This window comes from Bos mutus, chromosome 5 (genome assembly GCF_027580195.1).
Source record: "Bos mutus isolate GX-2022 chromosome 5, NWIPB_WYAK_1.1, whole genome shotgun sequence".
NCBI classification, from domain to species: Eukaryota; Metazoa; Chordata; class Mammalia; order Artiodactyla; family Bovidae; genus Bos; species Bos mutus.
Genome location: NC_091621.1, coordinates 113,321,380 through 113,345,563, shown reverse-complemented (window position 1 = coordinate 113,345,563; position 24,184 = coordinate 113,321,380). Strand labels below are relative to the sequence as shown.

At 50.9% G+C, this 24,184-nt stretch overlaps 2 protein-coding genes and 1 long non-coding RNA gene across 5 annotated transcripts in view; 1 reads left to right on the top strand and 2 right to left on the bottom strand.

The window, feature by feature from the left end:
- TEAD4 (TEA domain transcription factor 4) overlaps nt 1-9,385 on the bottom strand; it is a 67,373-nt gene extending 57,988 nt beyond the window's left edge. The window contains 1 exon segment of the mRNA XM_070371746.1: nt 8,410-9,385. Within this exon segment, the coding sequence (XP_070227847.1) occupies nt 8,410-8,680 (271 nt within the window). The 5' untranslated portion in view covers nt 8,681-9,385.
- Nucleotides 7,910-19,371, top strand: LOC138987995 (uncharacterized). Its single transcript, XR_011464349.1, has 3 exons — nt 7,910-8,231; nt 17,041-17,136; nt 18,144-19,371. It is a non-coding gene; the product is annotated as an uncharacterized lncRNA (long non-coding RNA).
- A 50-nt stretch (nt 19,372-19,421) lies between these two features.
- The window catches only part of TULP3 (TUB like protein 3), a 30,017-nt gene continuing 25,254 nt past the window's right edge, over nt 19,422-24,184 (bottom strand). For all 3 annotated transcript variants that reach the window (XM_070371748.1, XM_070371747.1, XM_070371749.1), the window contains exons 8-11: nt 23,985-24,099; nt 22,526-22,624; nt 21,904-22,075; nt 19,422-21,382 (exon numbers count right to left, since the gene is read on the bottom strand). In XM_070371748.1, the coding sequence (XP_070227849.1) occupies nt 21,249-21,382; nt 21,904-22,075; nt 22,526-22,624; nt 23,985-24,099 (520 nt within the window). In that variant the 3' untranslated portion in view covers nt 19,422-21,248. The remainder of the gene's footprint in view (nt 21,383-21,903; nt 22,076-22,525; nt 22,625-23,984; nt 24,100-24,184) is intronic.

The window sequence follows — 24,184 nt, the reverse complement described above, 5'->3', positions numbered from 1 at the left end:
AGCCAGGCTTCAGCAATATGTGAACCGTGGACTTCCTGATGTTCAAGCTGGTTTTAGAAAAGGCAGAGGAACCAGAGATCAAATTGCCAACATCCGCTGGATCATCGAAAAAGCAAAAGAATTCCAGAAAAACATCTATTTCTGCTTTATTGACTATGCCAAAGTCTTTGACTGTGTGGATCACAATAAACTGTGGAAAATTCTGAAAGAGATGGGAATACCAGACCACCTGATCTGCCTCTTGAGAAATCTGTATGCAGGTCAGGAAGCAACAGTTAGAACTGGACATGGAACAACAGACTGGTTCCAAATAGGAAAAGGAGTATGTCAAGGCTGTATATTGTCACCCTGTTTATTTAACTTAAATGCAGAGTACATCATGAGAAACGCTGGGCTGGAAGAAGCACAAGCTGGAATTAAGATTGCCGGGAGAAATATCAATAACCTCAGATATGCAGATGACACCACCCTTATGGCAGAAAGTGAAGAGGAACTCAAAAGCCTCTTGATGAAAGTGAAAGTGGAGAGTGAAAAAGTTGGCTTAAAGCTCAACATTCAGAAAACGAAGATCATGGCATCCGGTCCCACCACTTCATGGGAAATGGATGGGGAAACAGTGGAAACAGTGTCAGACTTTATTTTTCTGGGCTCCAAAATCACTGCAGATGGTGACTGCAGCCATGAAATTAAAAGACGCTTACTCCTTGGAAGGAAAATTATGACCAAGCTAGACAGCATATTGAAAAACAGAGACATTACTTTGCCAACAAAGGTTCATCTAGTCAAGGCTATGGTTTTTCCTGTGATCATGTATGGATGTGAGAGTTGGACTGTGAAGAAGGCTGAGCGCCGAAGAATTGATGCTTTTGAACTGTGGTGTTGGAGAAGACTCTTGAGAGTCCCTTGGACTGCAAGGAGATCCAACCAGTCCATTCTGAAGGAGATCAGCCCTGGGATTTCTTTGGAAGGAATGATGCTAAAGCTGAAACTCCAGTACTTTGGCCACCTCATGCGAAGAGTTGACTCGTTGGAAAAGACTCTGATGCTGGGAGGGATTGGGGGCAGGAGGAGAAGGGGATGACAGAGGATGAGATGGCTGGATGGCATCACTGACTCGATGGACGTGAGTCTGAGTGAACTCCGGGAGTTGGTGATGGACAGGGAGGTCTGGTGTGCTGTGATTCAAGGGGTCACAAGGACACAACTGAGCAACTGAACTAAACTGAACTGAACTGATACCAAAATACCAACGGTACTCATCCCTAAGTTGTGGTCCTAGGTACTATTTTATTTTCCCCTTTATGTATTTATTTTCCTGGTGTTCTATAATGAGCATGTATTTAACTGAAAAAAATTTTTTTTTAATTTCAGAGTTCTGCTTAACCTCAGCCTCCTAGCCTGTTGAGACGGTTCTAAATCCTGGTTCGATAGTCCTCTGTGCTTGTTGTCCTGAACACCCACAGAACTGATAACAGCACAAAGCCAAAAAAAAAAAAAGCCCTGTGACACATCACTAGAGACCTCGCCCCAGGGCGTCATGAGGTCGTACCAGGACACAGGGCGATCTTTCAGTCAGCTCCAAATCCCTCTTAGCGCTCTTATCAGCCAGAACGCACTCAATTCTCTTGAACCCAAGAAAATCCTACACCCAAGTTAGATTCTTTCCCCATGACTTGGTGAGTGAACGCACGCTGACTGCTAGCTTCCTCAAATTCATTTCTGAAGCGCCCCCTAGACCAAATGTTCAAACGTCTGACCTGGAATTTGGCAAAGGATCCATAGGAAGCACATCAACTAGTCTTGCCCTCTGTGTGTGTGTTAGTCGCTAAATTCAGTTCAGTCGCTCAGTCGTGTCCAACTCTTTGTGACCCCATGAATTGCAGCACGCCAGGCCTCCCTGTCCATCACCAACTCCCGGAGTTCACCCAGACTCACGTCCATCGAGTCAGTGATGCCATCCAGCCATCTCATCCTCTGTCGTCCCCTTCTCCTCCTGCCCTCAATCCCTCCCAGCATCAGAGTCTTTTCCAATGAGTCAACTCTTCGCATGAGGTGGCCAAAGTACTGGAGTTTCAGCTTTAGCATCATTCCTTCCAAAGAAATCCCAGGGCTGATCTCCTTCAGAATGGACTGGTTGGATCTCCTTGCTCAGTCCTGTCCAATTCTTTGCCACCCTGTGGACTGTAGCCTGCCAGGCTCCTCTGTCCATGGGATTCTCCAGGCAATAATACTGTTGTGTCTCCAGTTGCAATAATACTGGTTGACACTTCCTCCTCTGGGGATCTTTCCAACCCAAGGATAGAACCTGTGTCTCCTGCATTGGCAGGCAGATTCTTTACCGTTTGAGCTACCTGGGAAGCCTTGCCCCTTAGAAGGGCTAAACCAGGACAATGTGGATTGCCTTGCCATGCTCACCTCCTCCCACTGGTCGGGGCTCCTCCCAGAGCCCAGAAGTTTCTTTCAGGTCCCCAGAACCCGATCTGTGAGTAAGGCCACCTGAACTGAGGAAAAGCAAGTGGTCTGACTCACTTCTCCCAAAGCCACCTTAGCTCTCTCCCACGTCGGCTCTGCTCTTACAAAGATGAAGGCTAGATAAGGGTGCTTCATCTCCCAGAACATTTTGCCACCTGCTCTGGGTAGTATCTCCCTCTGCCTGTCCTGGTCATATGAATAATCCCTCTCTGTAGTCCAGCTGACCCAGACCGGTTGCCTCCCCACCCAGACCTCTGCCCATTGCCCAGTCAACGATTACTCAAGGCTTAACGCCAAGGTGGCCGTCAGCCAGGAAGAAACAAGACTGGCCTTTTATCCCAGCCAGGCCCATTCACGCAGACATCCCATCCAGGGAGCTGGCAGGAAGGGAGGACCGTGGTTCTGGTGGGAGTGAGCCGGGCTGGCAGACCCCAGGGACACCTCTGCTGAGAAGACACTGAGCAGGAGGTTCAGCCAGAGTGGGCTTCAGCGGCCCAGGTCTCTGAGTCAACAGCCCCTGCAGAGAAGAGGCCCACCCTGTGTGTCAGTGGCCAGCCCCAGTGCCCTCTGCCCTGCCCCCAACGCCCTGCCTTTCCTCCAGGCCGGATGTGTATCCCCTCCCCCACGACAGTCACCCAGCTTCAGCACAGCTCCATTTCCTGCCCCTGGTGACTCCTCTGAAGTCCATTGTTCCCATGAAGTTTGGGTCAAAGGAAGCCGAGTCCCACCCATGGGGGCCCGCCCACCATGGGGGCCGCCCACCCCAGCAGGACGCACAGCAGGGAGCCGGGCCCATCCCCCTGATGGGCGAAAGGCCAGAAGGTGTGGGCACCCTGGGGAGAAGGGGGCTGCAGTTCCAGTGGAAATCTTCCCAAAGGGCCAGTCGCTACAGCTGAGGCTCCAGGACCACACCTGGCAGGAGCTGGCTGTTGTTCAGTCACCAAGTCGTGTCCGACTCTTTGTGACCCCAGGGACTGTGGCATGCCAGGATTCCCTGTCCTTCACCTGCTCTCAAACTCATGTCTGTCAAGTCGGTGATGCTAACTAACCCCCTTCGTGGATCACAGCTTTGTCATGGCGAAGGGGCTTGTGTAACTCAATGAAGCTATGGGTCATGCCATGCAGGGCCACCTAAGAGAGTTTTGACAAATCGTGGTCCACTGAGGACGGAACGGCAAACCACTCCGTTATTCTTGCCCTGAGAACCCCATGGACATGAACAGTATGAGAGGAAGTGGCCAGAATCTCCCTGCTGTCCACATGGCAAAACCAGAAACGTAGGAAGAACTGTCATTTCAGGAGAGGTCAAGGCAAAGCTGGAATGAGATCCTAGAGCTGGAGGCTGTGCCAGCGACACAGCGCTGCCCCCACGTCCACCTGGGCCCCGAGCTGGTCACACCGCCGGGAGGCGGGGGCCGACAGCAGCTGTTCAGCTACAATTTCAGAGCCTGAAAGGGAGCTGTGGTCTAAGCCCCTGCCAGCAACAGGTCACAGGGGGCAAAGGCAGGCAGGCTACCCGGGCCCAACCTCGGCGGCAGGAAAGCCACCACATCCTCCACTGCCATGCTCTGCGACAGTCACCCGTACAAGGCCGGGACAGAAGCTCCAAGCCAGCTGCGCTCTGCATCCCAGGAGACCTGGAAGGACAGGGACGCTTCTTACCTGGCTAAGTGACCTGCAGGCCCAGGAGGAGAAAGGCGGGTGCATTTTAAAGACCTCGTGAGGGAACTCCCTGGCAGTCCAGTGGTAAAGATCCCAAGCTTCCACTGCAGGGAACACGGGTTCGATCCCTGGTCAAGGAACTAAGATCCCACATGACACCATTGCAGCAAAATAGGAAAAAAAAAAAAGACCTCTTGAAGTCCCTGCCCCCTTCCAGAGGTCATTCTCAGGTTCCACGGTTCCTAAGGGAGTATTTCTGCCCAAACAAGCTTATCTGAGCCACAAGACGGGAGACATGCCCAGGCGGACTGCTCCAGACTCCACACCTGTTAGACCAAGCTGGCCGGTGGTCTGGGCATTGCCACCCCCAGAGCAGGAGAGAGAAGGCATCAGAATGGACCAGAGTGCAGCTCTAGTCCTAGCTCTGCCACTCACCAGCCGTGAGACCTTAAGCAAGTTATGGTCCCACCAGGGCCTCAGTTTCTCATCTTGATATTTATTATTTTTAAATTTTTTTATTGAAGTATAGTTGATTTGCAGCATGATTTACAATGCTGTACTAGTTCCAGGTGTATAGCAAAATGATTCAAATATATATATCAAATATATATATATATGTTTTCTATTCTTTTCCATTATAATTTATTACAAGATATTGAGTAGAGTTTCCTTTGCTACAGTAGGTACTTGTTTATCTATTTTATACATAGGAGTATGTATCTGCTAATCTCAAACTCCTAATTTATCCCTCCCCCACCCATTTCCCCTTTGGTGACCATAAGTTTGCTTTCTATGTCTGTGAGTCTATTTCTGCTTCGTAAAAAAGTTTTTTTCTACCATTTTTTTTTAGATTCCATGTGTAAGTGGTATCAGACAGTATTTGTCTTTGTCTGACTTACTTCACTCAGTATAAAAATGTCTGGTTCATCCACGTTGCTGCAAATAGCATTATTTCATACTTAATACTTTTTATGGCCAAGTAATACTCCATTGCGTATAGATCCCACATCTTCTTTATCCATTGATCCATCGATGGGCATTTAAGTGGCTTCCATGTCTTGGCTATTGTAAATAGTGCTGCTATGAACACACGGGTACATGTATCTTTTCCGATTATAGTTTTCTCCGGATATATGTCCAGGAGTGAGATAGCTAGATCATATACTAACTCTATTTTTAGTTTTTTTAAGGACTCTCTATACTCTTCTCCATAGGGAGTGCTTCCCATCTTTAATATGAGGGGGTTCGGTGCTGACATTAGAGTTCTGTAACGTTTAGCAAGTTCACCCTGGGGCAAGGCAGGACCGGAATCTGAACACGGAGACCCTGTGCTGTTCAGTGACAAAGCCCAAATCCCACCTCCACCTGGGCTGCTAGCTAGCCCGGTTCCTAAGCCCGAGACAGGAAACCTGTAGGGTTCAGCGCACAGCAAACACTCGATCCATTTTGCTAAATAATCATGAATGACAGAGCAGGGTTTAGCAAAGGTGTTAGGAAATTTCCTGGATAAAGGGGTTCTGTGGTGAAATAGGGTTAGGAAACACTGGCTTCTTCTGCACGGTGCAATTTGCTCTGCAAACACTGAATTTTCACCACAAAAACTTGTTGGATAGATGTTAATTACCCCTCCCACATTACTCATCAGGAAACTGAGCCCAAAGCCTTAAAGGTAGTAACTGTCAGGATTTATACCCTGCTATGTCTGACCCCAAACCTGAGTCCTTTCTACTACACCTATACACCAGACACCCTCAAAGCCCCACCCACACACCTGGCCTGAGCAGGTGAAGGAGGAGGTGGCTCCCAGCAGAATATCTGTGTCCTCAGGGTGGATGGAGGACCAGTGGGAGTCCCCACCTGAGGGCATCTCGGCCCTTCCTGGCAAGAAGCCCCAACGTGATGCCCACAGCATTCTGTCATGGGATGAAGAGATAACTCAAGGATCAGTCTGTGGCCCCCATCCTCCTCACATGCTGTCAATCTCAAACTTCTGCCCATCTCCTGGGCACTGGGGCTCTCACCCCACCCAGTTCCACCCTCTGAAATGTTTCCAGTGGTAAAACTCCAAAGGGAGAGAAAACAGAAAACATAGCAGAAAGGAAGAGATGGGAAAACAGCTATCCAGAAGGGCCTCCCCACAGGTCAACCCAGTGACTCAGAGGCAGCCTTCCCCCCGCTAGGAGGGCAGGAAAACACCCTCCCTACATCCCAGTGCCTGGTGGTTCAGTCAGTCATCAAGAATGAGGGTCCTTCCGTTTGACTCCCAGGTGGCTCCAAGGAGAGCTGGACCAGTAGTTCAATTTCCCCTGTCCTTGGGGCCAACTTTAAAAGCACTGTCTAGACAAATACTGTATGATACACTCACATGTGGAACCTAAAAAATACAACAAACTAGTGAATATAACATAGGACTCACACATACAGACAGCCGACTATTGGTTTCCAGTGGGGGAGTGGGGGTAGAAGGAGCAAGCTGGGGGCGGGGGTTGGGGGGGAGGGCGGGTACAAACTATTGAGTGTCAGACAGGTACAAACTCAAGGATGTATTGTACAACACGGGGAGTATAGCCAGTATTTTGTTGTAACTGCAAATGGAAAGTAACTTTTACAAATTGTATTTTTTTTAATTTTTAATCAAAACAAATAAAAGCACTGCCTACACAAATCTCAAGATGCAAAATGAGCTCTTTCTGGGGGGAGGGTGTCCAACCCCTCCCACAAACATGCCCAAGTCTCACTATCAACAACCCACCCCATCACCAAAAGGCAAGAATCTCGGCTTCCCTAAACTTTCTACCAACGTGTTCCCTAAACTCTTCCAGGCAAGAACAAAACCGACCTCCACAGAAAGACAGCTGCCTGCGAGAGGCAGGTGTGCACAGCTTCCCTCAAGCTCCGCGGGTCCAGGGCGAATGAAGCCTGGGGACCACACAGCCCCACAGCCACCGCCAGCTCCTTGGGCACAGACACCACCAGAGACTCGGTGTCCTGCCCCTGCTCCTGCAGGGAGGGAGGACCGTCCCGCCCAGGAACAACATCCTCACGGGGGAAACACACACTGAGAGACGTGGCATCTCGCTAGTCCTCCAAGATACTCAGCTTACAGACAAACAGCGCTTTTCTCGGGTGGAAAGGCGCTCCCGTTCAACACAAACAAACATGCCTCCTAGAAGGTAGGTGAGTCATCGGTGAGCAGGTATCACCCTCAGACACCCGGAGCTAAGGAGGCGGCACAGTCACACGCCACGTGAACTCATCACTGACCTGCCAGGTCTGGCCCCGAACCCCCTCTCCGCTGGACACACAAGTGCACGGAGGCGCGAGTCCCGGGTCTGCTCTCCCTCCGGGGAAACGTTCGCTTCGGGCTGTGGAGCTCTGCTCTCCAGACTCACTGGCCTCCAGCACGGAACGCACCACGCTTCTCAAGTCCTGGGAAATGGGGACCTTTGGCGGAGGTCCTCTCCGCTCTCGCAAAGCCTTGGCTTGAAATCGCCAGGACACCCTTTCCAAGCCCGAGAGGCGCCCAGCAGAAGAGAGGCGCGGGCGCTGGGTCTCTTTTCGGCCGCCGGCGACCTGGGCTCGGCCTCGTCTTTTCGGCTCCGCGCGCTCCCCTTACTCCTGGCCCTTGCGCCCACCCCAGCCTCGCGGTTCTCGCGACTCCACGTGCCCGGCTCGCCCCTAAGTCCGATCCCGGATGAGAGCTCCTCCCGCGCCGCCGTCTTACCGGTCCCAGGGTGCGAGGAGGTGGGCGGGTACGCGGAGCCAGCCCCGCGGCTCTTCCAGCCGCGGCTCCGCTGAGGTCCGGAGAGGCGGGCGAGGGCGCTGCAGAGACAACGCGGGGTCAGCGAGCGGAGACCCGGGCTCCGGCCCCGGGCCGACCGGCTGGGCGGGGATGAAGGCGGATCGCGGGACGGAGCCGACTCCGCGCGGGCCCAAACCCAGCTCGCCCCGCCCGGCGCGCGGTACTCGGTGCGCGGTGTCCGGTGCGCGGTGTCCAGCGCGCTGTGGCCGGTGCGCGGAGCGGGGCGGAGCAGAGGGAGGAGTTTTCCCAGAAGGGGACTGACGGGAAAGCACAGGCGATCCCTATTCCTGGCGGGGTGAGTCAACGGGAGAGGAAGGGAGCTGGGGGAACAGAGCGCGCGCGGGAGGGCGGAAGGGAGGGAAGCGGGAGAGCGGAGACGGGAGAGGGGGACGGCGGGCCCGGCGCGCAGGTCCCAGGCGGGAAGGAAAGAGCGCCCGCGGCGCGGCCGAGGGGCGCGGCGGCCGGCCACTCACCTGGGGGACGCGGCAGCGCGGCGGAGCCGGGAGCTGCGGGTTCTCCCCGCCCCCGGCCTGGGGTTTGAAAGGAGGAAGCCTGGAATGCGCGGAATGAGGGCTGGAATGAGATGCGCGCGGTCGAGGGCGGGAGCTGGAGGGAGTGGCGGCCCAGCCCCGGGCCCTCGGGGAGGAGACTGGGACGCGGGGAGGGGCCGCGGGCTGGGCGGGCCGGGGGCGGCCGCGGGGACCCTCGGCTGTGACCTCGGCATCCGGCTCCGGCCGGGGCCATCGCCCGGCACACGTGCTTCCCCTTTGATCTCAGCCCCGACTCTCCTCCTCCTCCCCGGGCCCGGGTTCCCGCCCCTCCCGGCCAGTCCCCCGCTCTCTGCCGAGGCCGGAACCCTTGCTCCCGACCCTACGGGCCGGGCTCTGGACTCGCGCCCGGCCTCCTGCTCGCCTCTCCCTCCGCGCCGGCCCCGAAAGGCCTGGCAAGGGCGGGCGTCCAGTGCGCGGACATCTGCGCCCTTCTTCCCTACGGCGCCCATCCACCTGGGACTCCGGTCCGGGGCCCAGCACACAGGAGCTCCGCGCGCCCACAGGTGCCCTCCCCGCAGGGTCTTTCGGCCGCTTCCCTCCGCCCGGCGCCGGCCTGCATCGCGGTCACTGCTGAAAGCCGCTCACGAGGGGAAGGGATACCAGTGTGGCGTGGCCGGAGACGCGTCTAACCCTGATCCCGCGTCTGTCACTCGCCCACCGGACACTGTGGAACAGCGAAGGATAAGACCTCAGCACTTGCCCTCTCAGAGCTTATCATTGAGCTGGGAAGACTCGATCTATTGTGGAGCATCGCCAGAAAGTGGGGAGTCTGCGTCTTAAATACGCCAGGATGGGTTTAGCGATTGGGTTTGTTTTTTGGAGTTTTGTTTTTAAGTCTTCAGAAGATACTGGCTTGACACAGGGTGCAATCACAGACCTCAGTCACCCTTCTTGCTGGGAGGTTGAAATCAGAGGACTTTTATCTTTTTCCAAAACTCAGGTCCAACCTCCCTGGAGCCTTATTGCTTAACCCTGTACTGTAGTGGGTGTCCAGATCTTACCTCCCTTACCAAACAGAAACTTCCTTAGAGACAGACTAAATGTCCGATTTATCTTATCTTTCACCCAGCTCCAGCTTGGTGCCTGGGATAGATAAGTGTATAATAAATATTAAGTTAAAAATGAAAAAGCAGAAAGCTACTGCCACAGAAGATAAAAGAAAGTGCTACAAATGCGGAAGTTACTTCCAAGAGAGATGTTCCAATGGTGTGTGTGTTTTTAATAATTTTATTTCTTTAATTTTGGCTGTGCTGGGTCCACTGCATGGACTTTTCTCTACTACCTGCAAGCAGGGGCTGCTCTCTAGTTGCAGTGAGCAGGCTTCTCACTGAGGTGGCTTCCCTTGTTGCAGAGCACGGGCTCTCGGGCTCAGTAGTTGTGGGGTGCAGGCTCTACAGCACAGGCTCAGTAGTTGGGGCACACAGGCTTAGTTGCTCCGCGGCATGTGGGATTTTCCCAGATCAGGGATGGAACCCGTCTCCTGCCTTGATAGGCAAACTCTTTACCACTGAACCACAGGGAAGCCCCTAATGGTGTTTTGAGCATCACAGCATCACTGACAAAGTATCAAGTCTCTTGAGGTGGAGACTTTGAAGGAAGCAGGTCTTCAGTTCAGTTCAGTTCAGTTCAGTTGCTCAGCCGTGTCCAACTCTTTGCGACCCCATGAATCATAGCACGCCAGGCCTCCCTGACCATCACCAACTCCCAGAGTTCACCCAGACTCAAGTCCATCGAGTCAGTGATGCCATCCAGCCATCTCATCCTCTGTCGTCCCCTTCTCCTCCTGCCCCCAATTCCTCCCAGCATCAGAGTCTTTTCCAATGAGTCAACTCTTCACATGAGGTGGCCAAAGTACTGGAGTTTCAGCTTTAGCATCATTCCTTCCAATGAACACCCAGGACTGGTCTCCTTTAGGGTGGACTGGTTGGATCTCCTTGCAGTCCAAGGGATTCTCAAGAGTCTTCTCCAACACCACAGTTCAAAAGCATCAATTCTTCGGTGCTCAGCCTTCTTCACAGTCCAACTCTCTCACATCCATACATGACCACAGGAAAAAACCATAGCCTTGACTAGACGGACCTTTGTTGGCAAAGTAATGTCTCTGCTTTTGAATATGCTATCTAGGTTGCTCATAACTTTCCTTCCAAGGAGTAAGCGTCTTTTAATTTCATGGCTGCAGCCACCATCTGCAGTGATTTTGGAGCCCAGAAAAATAAAGTCTGACACTGTTTCCACTGTCTCCCTATCTATTTCCCATGAAGTGATGGGACCGGATGCCATGATCTTCGTTTTCTGAATGTTGAGCTTTAAGCCAACTTTTTCACTCTCCTCTTTCACTTTCATCAAGAGGCTTTTGAGTTCCTCTTCACTTTCTGCCATAAGGCTGGTGTCATCTGCATATCTGAGGTTATTGATATTTCTCCCGGCAATCTTGATTCCAGCTTGTGTTTCTTCCAGTCCAGCGTTTCTCATGATGTACTCTGCATAGAAGTTAAATAAGCAGGGTGACAATATACAGTCTTGACGTACTCCTTTTCCTATTTGGAACCAGTCTGTTGTTCCATGTCCAGTTCTAACTGTTGCTTCCTGACCTGCATACAAATTTCTCAAGAGGCAGGTCAGGTGGTCTGGTATTCCCATCTCTTTGAGAATTTTCCACAGTTTATTGTGATCCACACAGTCAAAGGCTTTGGCATAGTCAATAAAACAGAAATAGATGTTTTTCTGGAACTTTCTTGTTTTTTCGATGATCCAGCGGATGTTGGCAATTTGATCTCTGGTTCCTCTGCCTTTTCTAAAACCAGCTTGAACATCAGGAAGTTCACGGTTCACGTATTGCTGAAGCCTGGCTTGGAGAATTTTGAGCATTACTTTACTAGTGTGTGAGATGAGTGCAATTGTGTGGTAGTTTGAGCGTTCTTTCACATTGCCTTTCTTTGGGATTGGAATGAAAACTGACCTTTTCCAGTCCTGTGGCCACTGCTGAGTTTTCCAAATTTGCTGGCATATTGAGTGCAGCACTTTCACAGCACATCTTATTTGCATATAAATTCTGGTCTGTTTGTTAACTAATGCAACACGTCAGGGCTTGGTCACAGCTCGTCCACATGAGACAGCTCAGGACAACAAGCAGGCACTCAGTGAGGCACAAACGGTAAGCACTGGCTACTTAGTATAATAACCATTTGTTGAGTGACTGTGAGCTTTGAGCCCGGTAGAGGAACCCCAGGGAAGGCTCAGAAAATCCAAGTTATAGAGGTGACTTGTGACCTAGATCTTGCAGGATAAATGAGAGCTTGCTGAATTGAGTCTGGAAGACTCAGGAAGGCTGGTGGTCTGTACTCGGGTGCGGGGGTTGGGGAGCGCGGGGGAGGGGGGGACGGTGGTGGGAGGAGGGGGAGGAGGTTAGGAAAAGTCTGATAAACAGAAGTGGCTGCAGAACAGAAGGCAGGAAGGATGGATTGCAACAGCAGTGTCAGCTATGTTGTTTGGTATTGTTTCTATTCCTTTAATTTTTTTTTAATTTAAATTAAAAAAAATCGTTTAATTGTTAAAGTTTTTTCAACCCATATTATGTGTGCTTAGTTGCTTCTGTTGTGTCTGACTCTTTGCCATCCTATGGACTGAAGCCTGCCAGGCTTCTCTGTCCATGGGATTCTCTAGGCAAGAATACTGGAGTGCATTGTCATGCCCTCCTCCAGGGGATCTTCCTGACCCAGGGATCGAACTCATTCTCCTGGGTCTCCTGCATTGCAGGCAGATTCTTAACCACTGAGCCACTGTGTTAATAAATTTTTTTCCAACCCAAATTATGGTCACAGTTAAATTATCCATGTGATACTGTGTTAAATAAATTCAGCCACATCCATGTGATAGTATTCTTTAAACAAGATTTTTAAAAATAAACCCGACAAACATTCTTGATATAATAAGTGGAAAAGCGGATTAAAAAAATAGTGTATATAGGATGATCCTGGTTTTTTTTTAATTTTTTATTTTATATTGGAGTATTGCTGATTTACAGTGTTATATCCTGTTTTTGAAAAATAAATTGAAAGGTATTTTCGAGTGATTATCTCTGACAGGTTGAAGATTAAGGGGCTTTCTTTGTCATTTTGTTATTATTTATAACAAACGTACTTCTTTTATAATGGGGGGGTAGTGGGTGAGATGTGACTGGAACTATATGCCTAAGTGAAAGAAAGTGAATGTGAAAGTCACTCTGTCTTGTTCCAACTCTTTGCAACCCCGTGAACTGTATGTAGCCTACCAGGCTCCTCTGTCCATGGGATTCTCCAGGCAGGAATACTGGAGTGGGCTGCCATTCCCTTCTCCAGGGCATCTTCCTGACCCAGCGATCGAACCTGGGTCTCCTACATTGGGAATGTGGAGTCTTAGCCACTTTTTCATATGTCTAACCCTGCCCTAATTTTTCCATATCTTAAAAAAAAACAAAACCATGACTGGATTTAATAGCCTAATATGAAGCTGACCAGGGCAGAATCAAGAGAAGATTATTGCCTAGTCTTTAGGTCAGAGGAAGATGCACTACTTTAGAGATGCCCCTAAAGCATGCCCCCTCACCCTCGGCTTAAAAGTAGGATGCTGCTGACTTGGTGCTGGAGTGTGAGTGCTGGGACTCTGGGTCCTTTCTTTTTTTAAAGTGTTTAGTTATTTGCCTTCACCCAGTCTTATGTGCAGCACACGGATCTTTAGTTGTGGCACGTAGGATCTAGTTCTCTGACCAGGGGTCGAACCCGGGCCCTCTGCATTGGGAGCAGGGAGTCTTAGCCACTGGACTCCCAGGGCAGTCCCCAGCCACTATCCTGTATTTCCTTTTGCTTTTTTTCCTTACGAAGACTCTTCACTCCATACCATCTCAACTGCATCATCATGTATTGAAGGGCTAAACAGTCCAACTTTTATCAAAGCTGCAAGCTTTCTTTTCCCCTATAGAACAAAAGCAGTCTGTAATTTGAAAAGTATAGCATTAGTCCTGTTATCTCTTCATCAAAGAGAATGTGGACAAGCTAGACTCCAGGTCTACCACGGAGGGGACAGTATGTGCCAGGAGCTGACTTGTACTTCCTCCCCCAACCCCCAATCCATCCATTGAAGTCTTAATCCTCAGTACATCAGAATGGGATTGGATATGGAGACATCTTTAAAGAGGTGATTAAGTTAGAACGAGGTCTTTAGGTTGGCCTAATCCAACTTGCCTGGATCAGGGCCCTTCCTAATCTTCTTTGTAAGAAGAGATTAGGATGAAGACTTCTCACAGAGAAAGGACCATGAGGACATGGAGAGAGGATCCATCTCTAAGCCAAGGAGAGGGGCCTCAGGAGAAACCAAGCCTGCCTACACCTTGACCTTGAACTTGCATCCTCCTCAACTGTGAGGGATAAATTTCTGTGTAAGCCACCCCTTCTGTGGTATTTTGTCACGGCAGCCCATGCAAATGAATGCAGTATCCAGACTGAAACAAGATGCTTGGTTTCTGGAGCCCAGAGGTGAAGCTTTCTCCACACAGTTCTTCCGAAATTTCTCTGAGGGTCCCAGAGCATCGTTAGGATCCAATATTCGGGAGCTTCCTGGAAAAAAACTCAGAAGGGAGGAAAGGCTTCCTCCAGCCTTACTGTTGAGTTTCATTTTCAGTGACTCTGATATTTTGAAGATGAAAGGCAACAGAAGTCACGTGTTATGTGGTTACTGGGGAGTTTGAACAATCACAGTTCGTCCAAGACTAATTATGACCCTGGGGACACTTAGGCATCTGAACCTCAGTCTCCTGTCACTCGGGTTTCCATCCCACAAGGACTGAGCATGGATAAGGTCCTTGGCACTGTACCAGGTAGGCACTAGCGATGCACAGATGTCACAGCCCTGCCCTGCAAGCTGCTGACATTCTACTGGGGGAGCTGGACAAGCGCCACTTCCACTGGGAGGACACCTGGTGAGCAGAGGTTACATTTTCGGAACCTGAGGTTGAAATTTCTATGGACCCACATTCTCCAACAGAACATTCTAGAATGATGAAGTGTTCTTTATCCACACTGTCCAGTATGGTAGGCACAAGCCACGTATGGCTACTGAGCCCTTGAAATGTAACTAGTTGACTAAATTTTAATTTGAATAGTTCCATGGGACTAGCAGTGACAGTTAGAAAGCACAGCTGGGCACCATCCAAAAGGAGATGCTCAACCAGCATGTAGATGACACCTGCAGAGCAAAGGGGAGAACTTGGGACTGTGGGAGATGCCAAGCGTAGTCATGCCAGGGGAGTTAGTGAGTTACTTATTACAGTAAATAACGGGTCCCTGCAGCACTCTATATACTTAAAGCACACTGATACAATTTCTCAATGCTCAAATTGTACATGCATGGGGGACTATTTCGGAGAAGGCAATGGCACCGCACTCCAGTACTCTTGCCTGGAAAGTCCCATGGACGGAGGAGCATGGTAGGCTGCAGTCCATGGGGTCGCTAAGGGTCGGACACAACTGAGCGACTTCACTTTCGCTTTTCACTTTTATGCATTGGAGAAGGAAATGGCAACCCACTCCAGTGTTCTTGCCTGGAGAATCCCAGGGACGGGGGAGCCTGGTGGGCTGCCGTCTATGGGGTCGCACAGAGTCGGACACGACTGAAGTGACTTAGCAGCAGCAGGGGGACTATTTAAAAACATTACAGTACTTCCCTGAGTGAATGAAATACTGTAGCATACAAACAGGTAAATGCACGTCTCAGAGACACTGCAGGCTCAGTCCCAGACCACCGCAATGAGGCAGATATCAAAATAAAGGGAGCCACACAAATGTGGGGCTTTCTCAGTATATATAGCAAAAGTTGTGTTTATACTATACAGTAGCCTGGTAACTACTAGCATGATGTCTAGAAAACAATGCTCATACTTTGATTTTAAAATATTTTATTGTTAAATGATAATCGGCATCTGACAACACAAGGTTGCCACAAAACTTCAATTTGTGTAAAAAAAAAAAACACAAAAACAGTGTCAACAAAGCATAATAAAGCAATAAAATGAGGTATGCCTCTATAAGGAAGGGCTGTATTTATTGATATGGAAACATCTCCAGGATATATTAAATGAAAAAAAGCAAGCTACTGAACCAAGTCCTGATGCTGGGAAAGATTGAAGGCAGGAAGATAAGGGGGCAGAAGGATAGAAAATGAAATGGTTGGATGGCATCACCGGCTGGATGAACATGAGTTTGAGCAAACTCCAGGAGTTGGTGATGGACAGGGAAGCCTGACACGCTGCAGTCCATGGGGTCGCTAAGAGTCGGACACGACTGAGTGACTGAACTGAACTGGACTGAATCAAGTATGTAATATGCTACCTTTTGTGCACAAAGATTGGGAGATTACAAATACATTTTTATTTTTGCATGAAGGAACACTGGAAAGATACACTGGAAACTAAAACTGGTCAACTGTGGGAGTACGGCAGGGCGAGAGCAACAGAAGAAGGGGACAGGGGTGGGAGGAGGCTTTATTGTATAAACACTGTTTGAACCACATGAAATCATTAGTATTTAAAATTTGTATCCATATGTGACACAGGCTAACATAAGACCGACCAAAGGCAAAATCAGGACGTATTTCTAAGGGCATCCTTCTGTCTTACCCTGATTGAGTCCACACTAGGCATGCATCAGTTCAGTTCAGTTGCTCAGTCGTGTCTGACTCTCTGACCCCATGAATCGCAGCACGCCAGGCCTCCCTGTCCATCACCAACTCTCGGAGTTCACTCAGACTCACGTCCATCGAGTCAGTGATGCCATCCAGCCATCTCATCCTCTGTCGTCCCCTTCTCCTCCTGCTCCCAATCCCTCCCAGCATCAGAGTTGACTCATCTTTTCCAATGAGTCACCTCTTCACATGAGGCGGCCAAAGTACTGGAGTTTCAGCTTTAGCATCATTCTTCCAAAGAAATCCCAGGGCTGATCTCCTTCAGAATGGACTGGTTGGATCTCCTTGCAGTCCAAGGGACTCTCAAGGCATGCATCAGCACCCTAGAAAGTCCATCTAGACCCACTCTTCAAAGCTTGATCTAAGTCCCAGCCCCCTCTGCCTGTCACCCTTCTTTCCTCTCAGAGCATCCTTCCTTCCTGACTTCCCTGCCCCCAGACTGCAGAAGAAAGGGAACTACTGATTATTCTTGGAGTCTCTGAAAATCACAAGGGACAGAATCTAGGTGGATAGTACTTAACCAGATGTTAAAACCCCAAGGTTTGAGAACCACTAGATTACACCACCATGTGTAATGAAAAGTTGGAACAGACCACGAAAGTCCCACTTTCACCCTGGCCCACACCAGCTCCGTCCTCCACGTGGCTCACTCTTCTTGCGCCTGGGCTCCTGGGTCTCAGCTTGGCCCCATGCATGGGAGAGTGGGCCTGATAGACAGAAGGACTCGGCAGAGCCAGAGAAGACCACAGAGGCCTACTTCGTATTTGAAATACTTCAGAAACTTGCATTAATCTCAGGGCTTTTTTATTTTTTTTTTGCATGGGCTGTTCCTTCAAGCAGAAGAAAGTCAAAGTGTTAGTCGCTCAGATGTTTTCTACTCTTTGCGACCCCGTGGACTGTAGCCTGCCAGGCTCCTCTGTCCATGGAATTTTCCAGGTAATAATACTGAGGGAGGGGTACAAAGTCAGGAAGGCAAGGTAAGCTCAGGCCTGAGACCACAGTAGGAAGGTTGAGTTCCCTAGTTAAGTCATGCTGCTTTCCTTTCCTCGGGCCATAGTCCCTGGAAAACTTAATGAGCATTTATAAACCATTTTGTGTAACTGCATGGCTAAAAAAAAGTCCACTGAGATGCTTTATTCCATTTGTAAAAAGACACTAGTGAAAATGAGAACATTGATATCTGCCTAGGCATTTGGTGCCGAGGCCCAGGCGTTCTGCCTGGAGTCCGTCCACTGTCTACCCTCCAGAAACTCTACTGTCCCCAGAGCTGCTAGAGTCCTGTTGATGCCGAACCACAGAGTGCCTAGTAAGCACAGGACAATAGGGTCTGGGCCTTGGAATGTGTGCTCCTCACGTTACTGCACTTGTAACACGCCCCCTGGGTCAGCAGGTGGTGCTAGGGAGCCGCCCACGGTTTAGGGAGGTGCTCAGACTTCGCAGCCCCCTGGACTGTTAACCCACCAGGCTACTTTGTCCATGGTTGCCATTTCCTACTCCAGGGCATCTTCCCAACCCAGGGATGGAGGGATGGAACCCGTGTCTCGTCTCCTGAACTGGCAGGCGGATTCTTTACCACTAGCACCACCCGGGAAGCCCAGTGGCTCAGGAGGGCTTGCCTGAACACTTCACAGACAGTGCCCCGCCCCCCAGACTGAGTTTGTGCAGAAGGGAAGAGTCATGAGACTTGGAGAGCACACACTGACTAAGAGAGCCAGCTGATAGAGCGGGGGGAAAGGGGCAGACTAGGCCACGTGCCCTTGGCCAAGAAATGTGTGAGGCCAGCCCATGCGGAAGGGAGCTGGAGGCTGAGGGGGGCCAGCTCTCAACATCCATGGGTTTTCTCCAGGAACAGTTGTGGCCAGTGGTTGGGAAGCAGCTTCCTCAGTTGCAGGGTCACGCCTTTCCCCAAGTGTGCTCCCCCCAGTCCAGTCTCCCCTCTCCAGGTTTCTCCAGCTACAGTGAACAGCCGACAGCCACTGCGCACGAAGGAGAGAACCAGAGCACGTGACTGAAAACACGCTGTGGGGTCTTGGGTGACTGTGGGTGTGGGCAAGGAGGATTGGGTTCACTCGAGGACAGGAGAGCCTATGTTAGTAACTCTAACCCCTCAATCTGCAGGAGAGGCAAATCCCTGGCAGAAGAGCCAGAACCCAGGGACTCTGCCCGATTTGACCGTCGCTTTATTTCTGTACCCATGTTGCTATCTAAAGGCAGTAAACTGATGCTCATTAATTTCTTTCTCTCACCTACGAACCTTCCTCTCAGAAAGAGCCTTGTGTAGAGGGACGGGATGGAGTGGGAGGTGGGAGGTTCAAGTGAGAGTGGACATATATATACCTACGCTGATTCATGCTGATGAATATGACGGAAACCAACATGATATTGTAAATAAATTAAATAAATTTTAAAGAGCCTTTTGCAGGCTTATTCAGATGTTTGAAAATCACCTGCTGGTATCTTTCATATCAATGACCACTGATATTATTCTTGGCTATTGAAAAGTGTATAATACTGGGTCACAAATAACCTGTTTAGAAATCAAGTGAAAAAAAAAACGCAGGCTGTACACATCAGACTGGCCCCAGCCCTCACCATAATGTGACTCTTCTTCTACGGGACTCATCCCGTGACCCTAAGAGCAGGAAGGCCTCGCCAGGACTCGTGAACATACTCCTTTTATCTTGTCTGTAGAAGGAAGCCTTAAATGTGACCACTGAGAACTGACAGAGTCCCTTCATTCCGTTTTTTTCCGCTGGCAAATCAGGAAGGTGACCCAGGAGTCTGACGGTGAAGGCACCACCCTCTGGGCCCCCTGTCTCAGCTCCATCGCCTTGTCTTCTGGGGCCCCAGTCTCAGTCTCAGCTCCACTGTCTGTCCTCTGGGCGCCCCCAGTCTCAGCTCCATCGTCTTGTCCTCTGGGCCCCCTCAGTCTCAGCCCATCATCTGTCCTCTGGGGCCCCCTCAGTCTCAGCTCCATCGTCTTGTCCTCTGGGGCCCGTCTCAGTCCCAGCCCCATCACCCGTCCAGGAAACGCCCAGTGTCGTGCATGTGATGACTCCTCAGACCCCTGCTCTCCTGTGATGGAAACTCACAGTGAGAGTCACTTGGCTTCAAAGAACTGACTAGTTCACGGCTGCCTAGCGATGAAACTATCACAACAGATGTGATGGAAAGAGCCATTCGAGGGATGGGGGGGGGTCTGAAAGAATGGCAACACTCACATTTTTATAGAAATCATTTTTTATTTCTGTAGCATACAAAAAGTATAAATATGTAAAACCGATCACCTGCACACTTGAGCAGGAAGGACAGGAGGCCAGGGTGTGTCTGCGCCAGAGTAGGGGCAAGAGGAGGTCAGATCAGCCGCCCCCCAGGTCCCTCCCCAGACACTTCATATCCCCCACTGGAGGCAAGCGAGCAGCCTCAGGACAGGCCAGCGGGGAGAGGGCACCTGAGGACCGAGGCACTTAAGGGACGCAGCCTGAGATGACCGCTGGGTCAGGACAGAGCAGTGGACGTGCAAGTGGGGTGAGCCATGGGTCGGCTCACTCCCAATCTCTTTCCTTCCACTGCTTTCAATGTGGAGCAGGGACAGGAAGCAGGGACAGAAAGGACGTCCACGTAAGGAAACACAAGGAGCAACAGAGGCTGCCGCCCAACCCCAGGCTGGCAGACAGGCCTGGGAGTGACCGACGCCAATGCGGAGCTCACAGCGCTTCTGAGCCTCAGGACACGGGTGCCCGAGCAGGCTGTAAACCGGCAGCAGAGCCATGCAATTTTTTGGGAGAGGCTAATAATCTGAACAAAATAGCAGAACGCTTACAATCTGTGAGCAGAAGCGACAGAACATGACCTGTGGGGGAGCCAGGCCTTGGGGCTAACGACACTTGCGCTGAGAAGAAAGGCCTGAGTGTCCTCGCCCTGGACAGGGACAACGGCAGTTTACACACCCACACGGTTCTCCCCCTCCCACGGGGCAGCAGGTGTGTCTGCACTGACGGCTCCACGGTGACCCATCGAGGGAGGCGCTCGGGCTGAGAATTGTGGAGGCCACGTCAAAGCCTCTCAGTCATGACCAGACCAGGCCAGGTCTCCTCTGAAGTTCACGCTTCCAGCCTAAACCACGATTAAGACAATTTGTAAATTTCTCGTATCACTGATCACAAATCAGGCCACAGCCACCCTGACTGAGACAGGAGCCAGTCAGCCAGCCTTGAGGGAAGAGGGGACCGTGATCAGGTGACTCCTGAACCCCCGAGTGGAGCGGCTGGCTCTGGGGAATGGGCGCCATACTCCCCCACCCCACCCCGGCTGCTGCTGCTACTGCTGCTGCTAAGTCGATTCAGTCGTGTCCGACTCTGTGAGACCCCTGCCCCCTGACAAAAGACAGCAGGGAGCGAGCACTCCTCCTGGGGCCCCTCCCCCATGGGTGAGGCAGGTGTTGGGTGGACTTGGAATAACCACTGATGCTAAATGATACTCTGCAAACCGCTGTGGGCAGGACACGGGAAAGGCTACGTCGCAGCAGACAAGGCCTCAGCTGTGACCTGCACTCCTGGAGGGAGTCGTCCCCCCAGGTGCTCTCGTGACCACAGGCCCATTATGGAAGACCGCCAGGCCCAGGGCGGTACAGAGACCCTGGAACCTGGGGACAGTCACATCTCCATGGATGAACCAGCCATTTTCAGAAAAAGTCTGCAGACCTGGAGACTGAAGGTCACTGAGGTAACTATACCTCTCTGAGAAGATCTGCAGGAAAGGGGAGTCAAGCTGATTCTGGCTGCAAATTTCCAAGAACAAGACTCTTGACAGCTGGGCGATAACATCAGATCACTTCTGTGCTCTGCAAAACCTCTCACCCGAGTTGAGCCATGATCCCTGACCAGGGCTATGTGACCAGGGAGTAGGGGTGTACAAACATATATGTGCGCGCACACGTATGTGAATCCACACACATCTACACACACACTTCCAGGGACCGCTCCACAGGGGCAGCCTGTCACTCTGGGTGTCCTGGGGCGAGAGTGCCCTGCTCCGGCCACTCGGCCTCACTCGCAGGCCAGCTTGCTGTCGAAGCTGGAGAGCCCGATGGCAAAGGCCTGGAGCGCGCAGAGCGGGTAGTTGTAGTCCAGCGTGAACACGTCGTCGGCCACGCGTCCAAACTGCATGACTATGTAGTCAGCTGGAAGCAGAGGGCAGGCACGTCAGCGGGGGAGATGCTTCTACCCGGAAGGGCCCACTTTAGATATGGAGACAAACCTTCCACACAGGCCAGTGATCCCAGCCTCTCTAAAGTGGGAATCCCTCAGGACGATGGAAAGAGGCATGACCAAGAGTGCCCGCTCCCCGTCACCCCAGGCTCTACTATGATCCGCTCCAGGGAAGGAGCTGCCCAGGGCAGAGCCAGAGGAGGGGACGGCGAAGAGGAGCCCGCCGGGCACAGCACAAGCTCCGTGGGCCCAACTGGACTCGCCTAGAACCTTCACTGAGGAAGGAAGGGTCTGTGCCCCTGCCTCACACTGCCTCCCCCGGACGTCTCTGTCTCACTTCTGCCCTCCACATAGCGACTCACAATGCAGCTCTGTCTTTCCAAAAGAACCATTTCTTTCTTAAACCACTTTTTCCTGAGTGTAACTTCCTACCAAACAAAGGAAATGCTCATTTCCGAATCTCGCCAGAATACCCTTCTCCCTGGGGGCTTACGGTCGTTGTCGTGGACGATCTGGAAGTTCTTCACAGACGCCTGAGTGACCCGGCCATGGAAGTTCAGGACGTAGGACTGGGTGTCATCGTTCCAGACCGGGGACTTGTTGTGCAGCTCGATCAAGTTCTCCATGGCTTTGTTCTGCCATTTTGAAAGCAAGCTCTCATGGTCCTGCAGGCAAGGGGTCTGTGCTGAGAGCCAGGGGAGACCACCCCTTCTCTACCCTGTGCAGGGGCGGGCAGAGGAGGGGCCTATTTTCTCCATTTCAGAAAACAGAACAGAAAGTCAAAGATTAAGCCAGGTTTTCTGGATTCTCAGAGAATCACTAGCAGTTCTCTTTGCAGAGTAAGTGGCCGCAATCAGCTGCGTGAACAAGTGCAGGTGCCCGGGAGTCTGGAGACGGCTCTCTGGAGCAGGGCCGGTCGCCACACTGGGCTCTGGTGGGAACAGGAGTCTCTTCTACTGTGTCTGCATCACGGTCTTATGTTTAGGGTCCTCTGCTGATTAAACGTGTATACCTATGGCTGATTCATGCTGATATACGGCAGAAACCAACACAATATTGTAAAGCGATTATCCTTCAATTAAAAATAAAGACATTAAGAACAAATATACTCTTACATTTCGTGGCTGAAAAGGAATCCGTTCATGATTCATATTCATCCCAGGGATGATCACAGACATTTTCCTCGGGCCTTTAAATCCAAGTACATTTGTCTCCTAGAAGACAGGGAAATAAGCAGGAACTTGAAACAGAAAAGAAAAAGCGATGACATTCTTAACACAAGACTGCTGGTTACGTGCAACGTCCGCAATGTGGAGAGCACTAAAAACCATTCAATTACTTCATTGTAGTTAAACAAAGAGAGATGGGTAATCAAGACCAGGAAAATAATACTGTTTCCTCTTTTTAACCTACTTTGAACATCTGAATTTAAAGCAGACTCTATTATCTAGAAACCTTACTCTTCCTCTTTAGCCTGAAGTGAAATTTAAGACAATTTTGAGCAAACTGCCCAGTTTTATCATCATCAATAAATATCTATTTCCCAACTAAGGACATGGCACTATATGATACACAGGGAGAATTACAGTTAACTAAGGCCTGTACTTGGAAGCAAAAAATTAAAATGCCTGTCAAGCCAGGCAGATTACACATAAGTACATTAAATATGTGGATGTGTGTATATTTACATATATATACACGTGTGTATTAAAGTCATGCATAGTTAAAATATTTCATTGATTCTGAAGCTAAAACATACCATAGCTTATAAAGGGTTAAACCAAATGATTCTCAGTCACACAGATAAAATCTCATGGGAATCAAGTGATGAGATTAATTCCAACTGAAGAAAAGCTGAGACTCTAGGATCAAAGCAACAACTGAGTTGGGTTAATTTCTTCTCGCTTCTCTGACTCTGCATGCCCTCTACACGGCGGGTCCGGGTTTGTGCAGAAACAGCAGTGAGCGGGAGTTTACAAAGTGGTCAGAGAAGGATCAGAAGCATGATGGGGGTAGCTCACAGGGTGTGAGAGGAATCGAGGGGAGCTGAGGGCAGTGTCAAGCACGTCCCGTGTGGGGAGAGGCCCCTCTGCAGACCCTGGTGGGCAGGCAGGAGGGGGCAGGCAGGTTTGGGGTGGGGGGAGGGGGCGGGCAGAGACAACAGGAGGGAGCGTGCTGCCAGGGGAGCCAGAGGGTGAGGTGGAAGGTCCAGGCTGGACTCTAGACTCGGTGGGGAGCAGCCTGAAAGGCTGTGGAGCAGAAAGATGTCGTCTGCTGGAGCAGGGCCGCTTGGCAGCAGCAATACACAGCAAACCAGCTTAAGAAGATGGAAGCAGGGACCGGCTTCCAAGCCACCGTCACCTCCAGCCAGTGTGTCAGCGGTGACGCAGTGAGCGCTCACACCACCACAGCACAGGGAAGGGACAGAGCAGAGGGGACAGGCCTGCCGGAACAGCAAACACACCAAACCTGGCAGATGACAAGTGAACCTGAGCGAACAGGGAAACAAGCGTGAGGGGAGGGGTGGCGGCCTGCGAGCTCGGGCCGGTCAGGAGGCCGGGAAGATGGACTCACATAGCACACGGCGGCCAGCTCCTGCCGCGTGTAGGCCTTCTCCACCAGGCCCTGGGCCTTGACCGGGCTCACGCCGTGGTCATACACGGTGAACTTAGTCCCCATGAGGTTGGACCTAAAATCAAGAGAGAAAGTCACCACAGAGCTCTGCAATTTTCTCTCATTTTCAGTCACTCTCTCAAAGATCCATCCTTAAATCA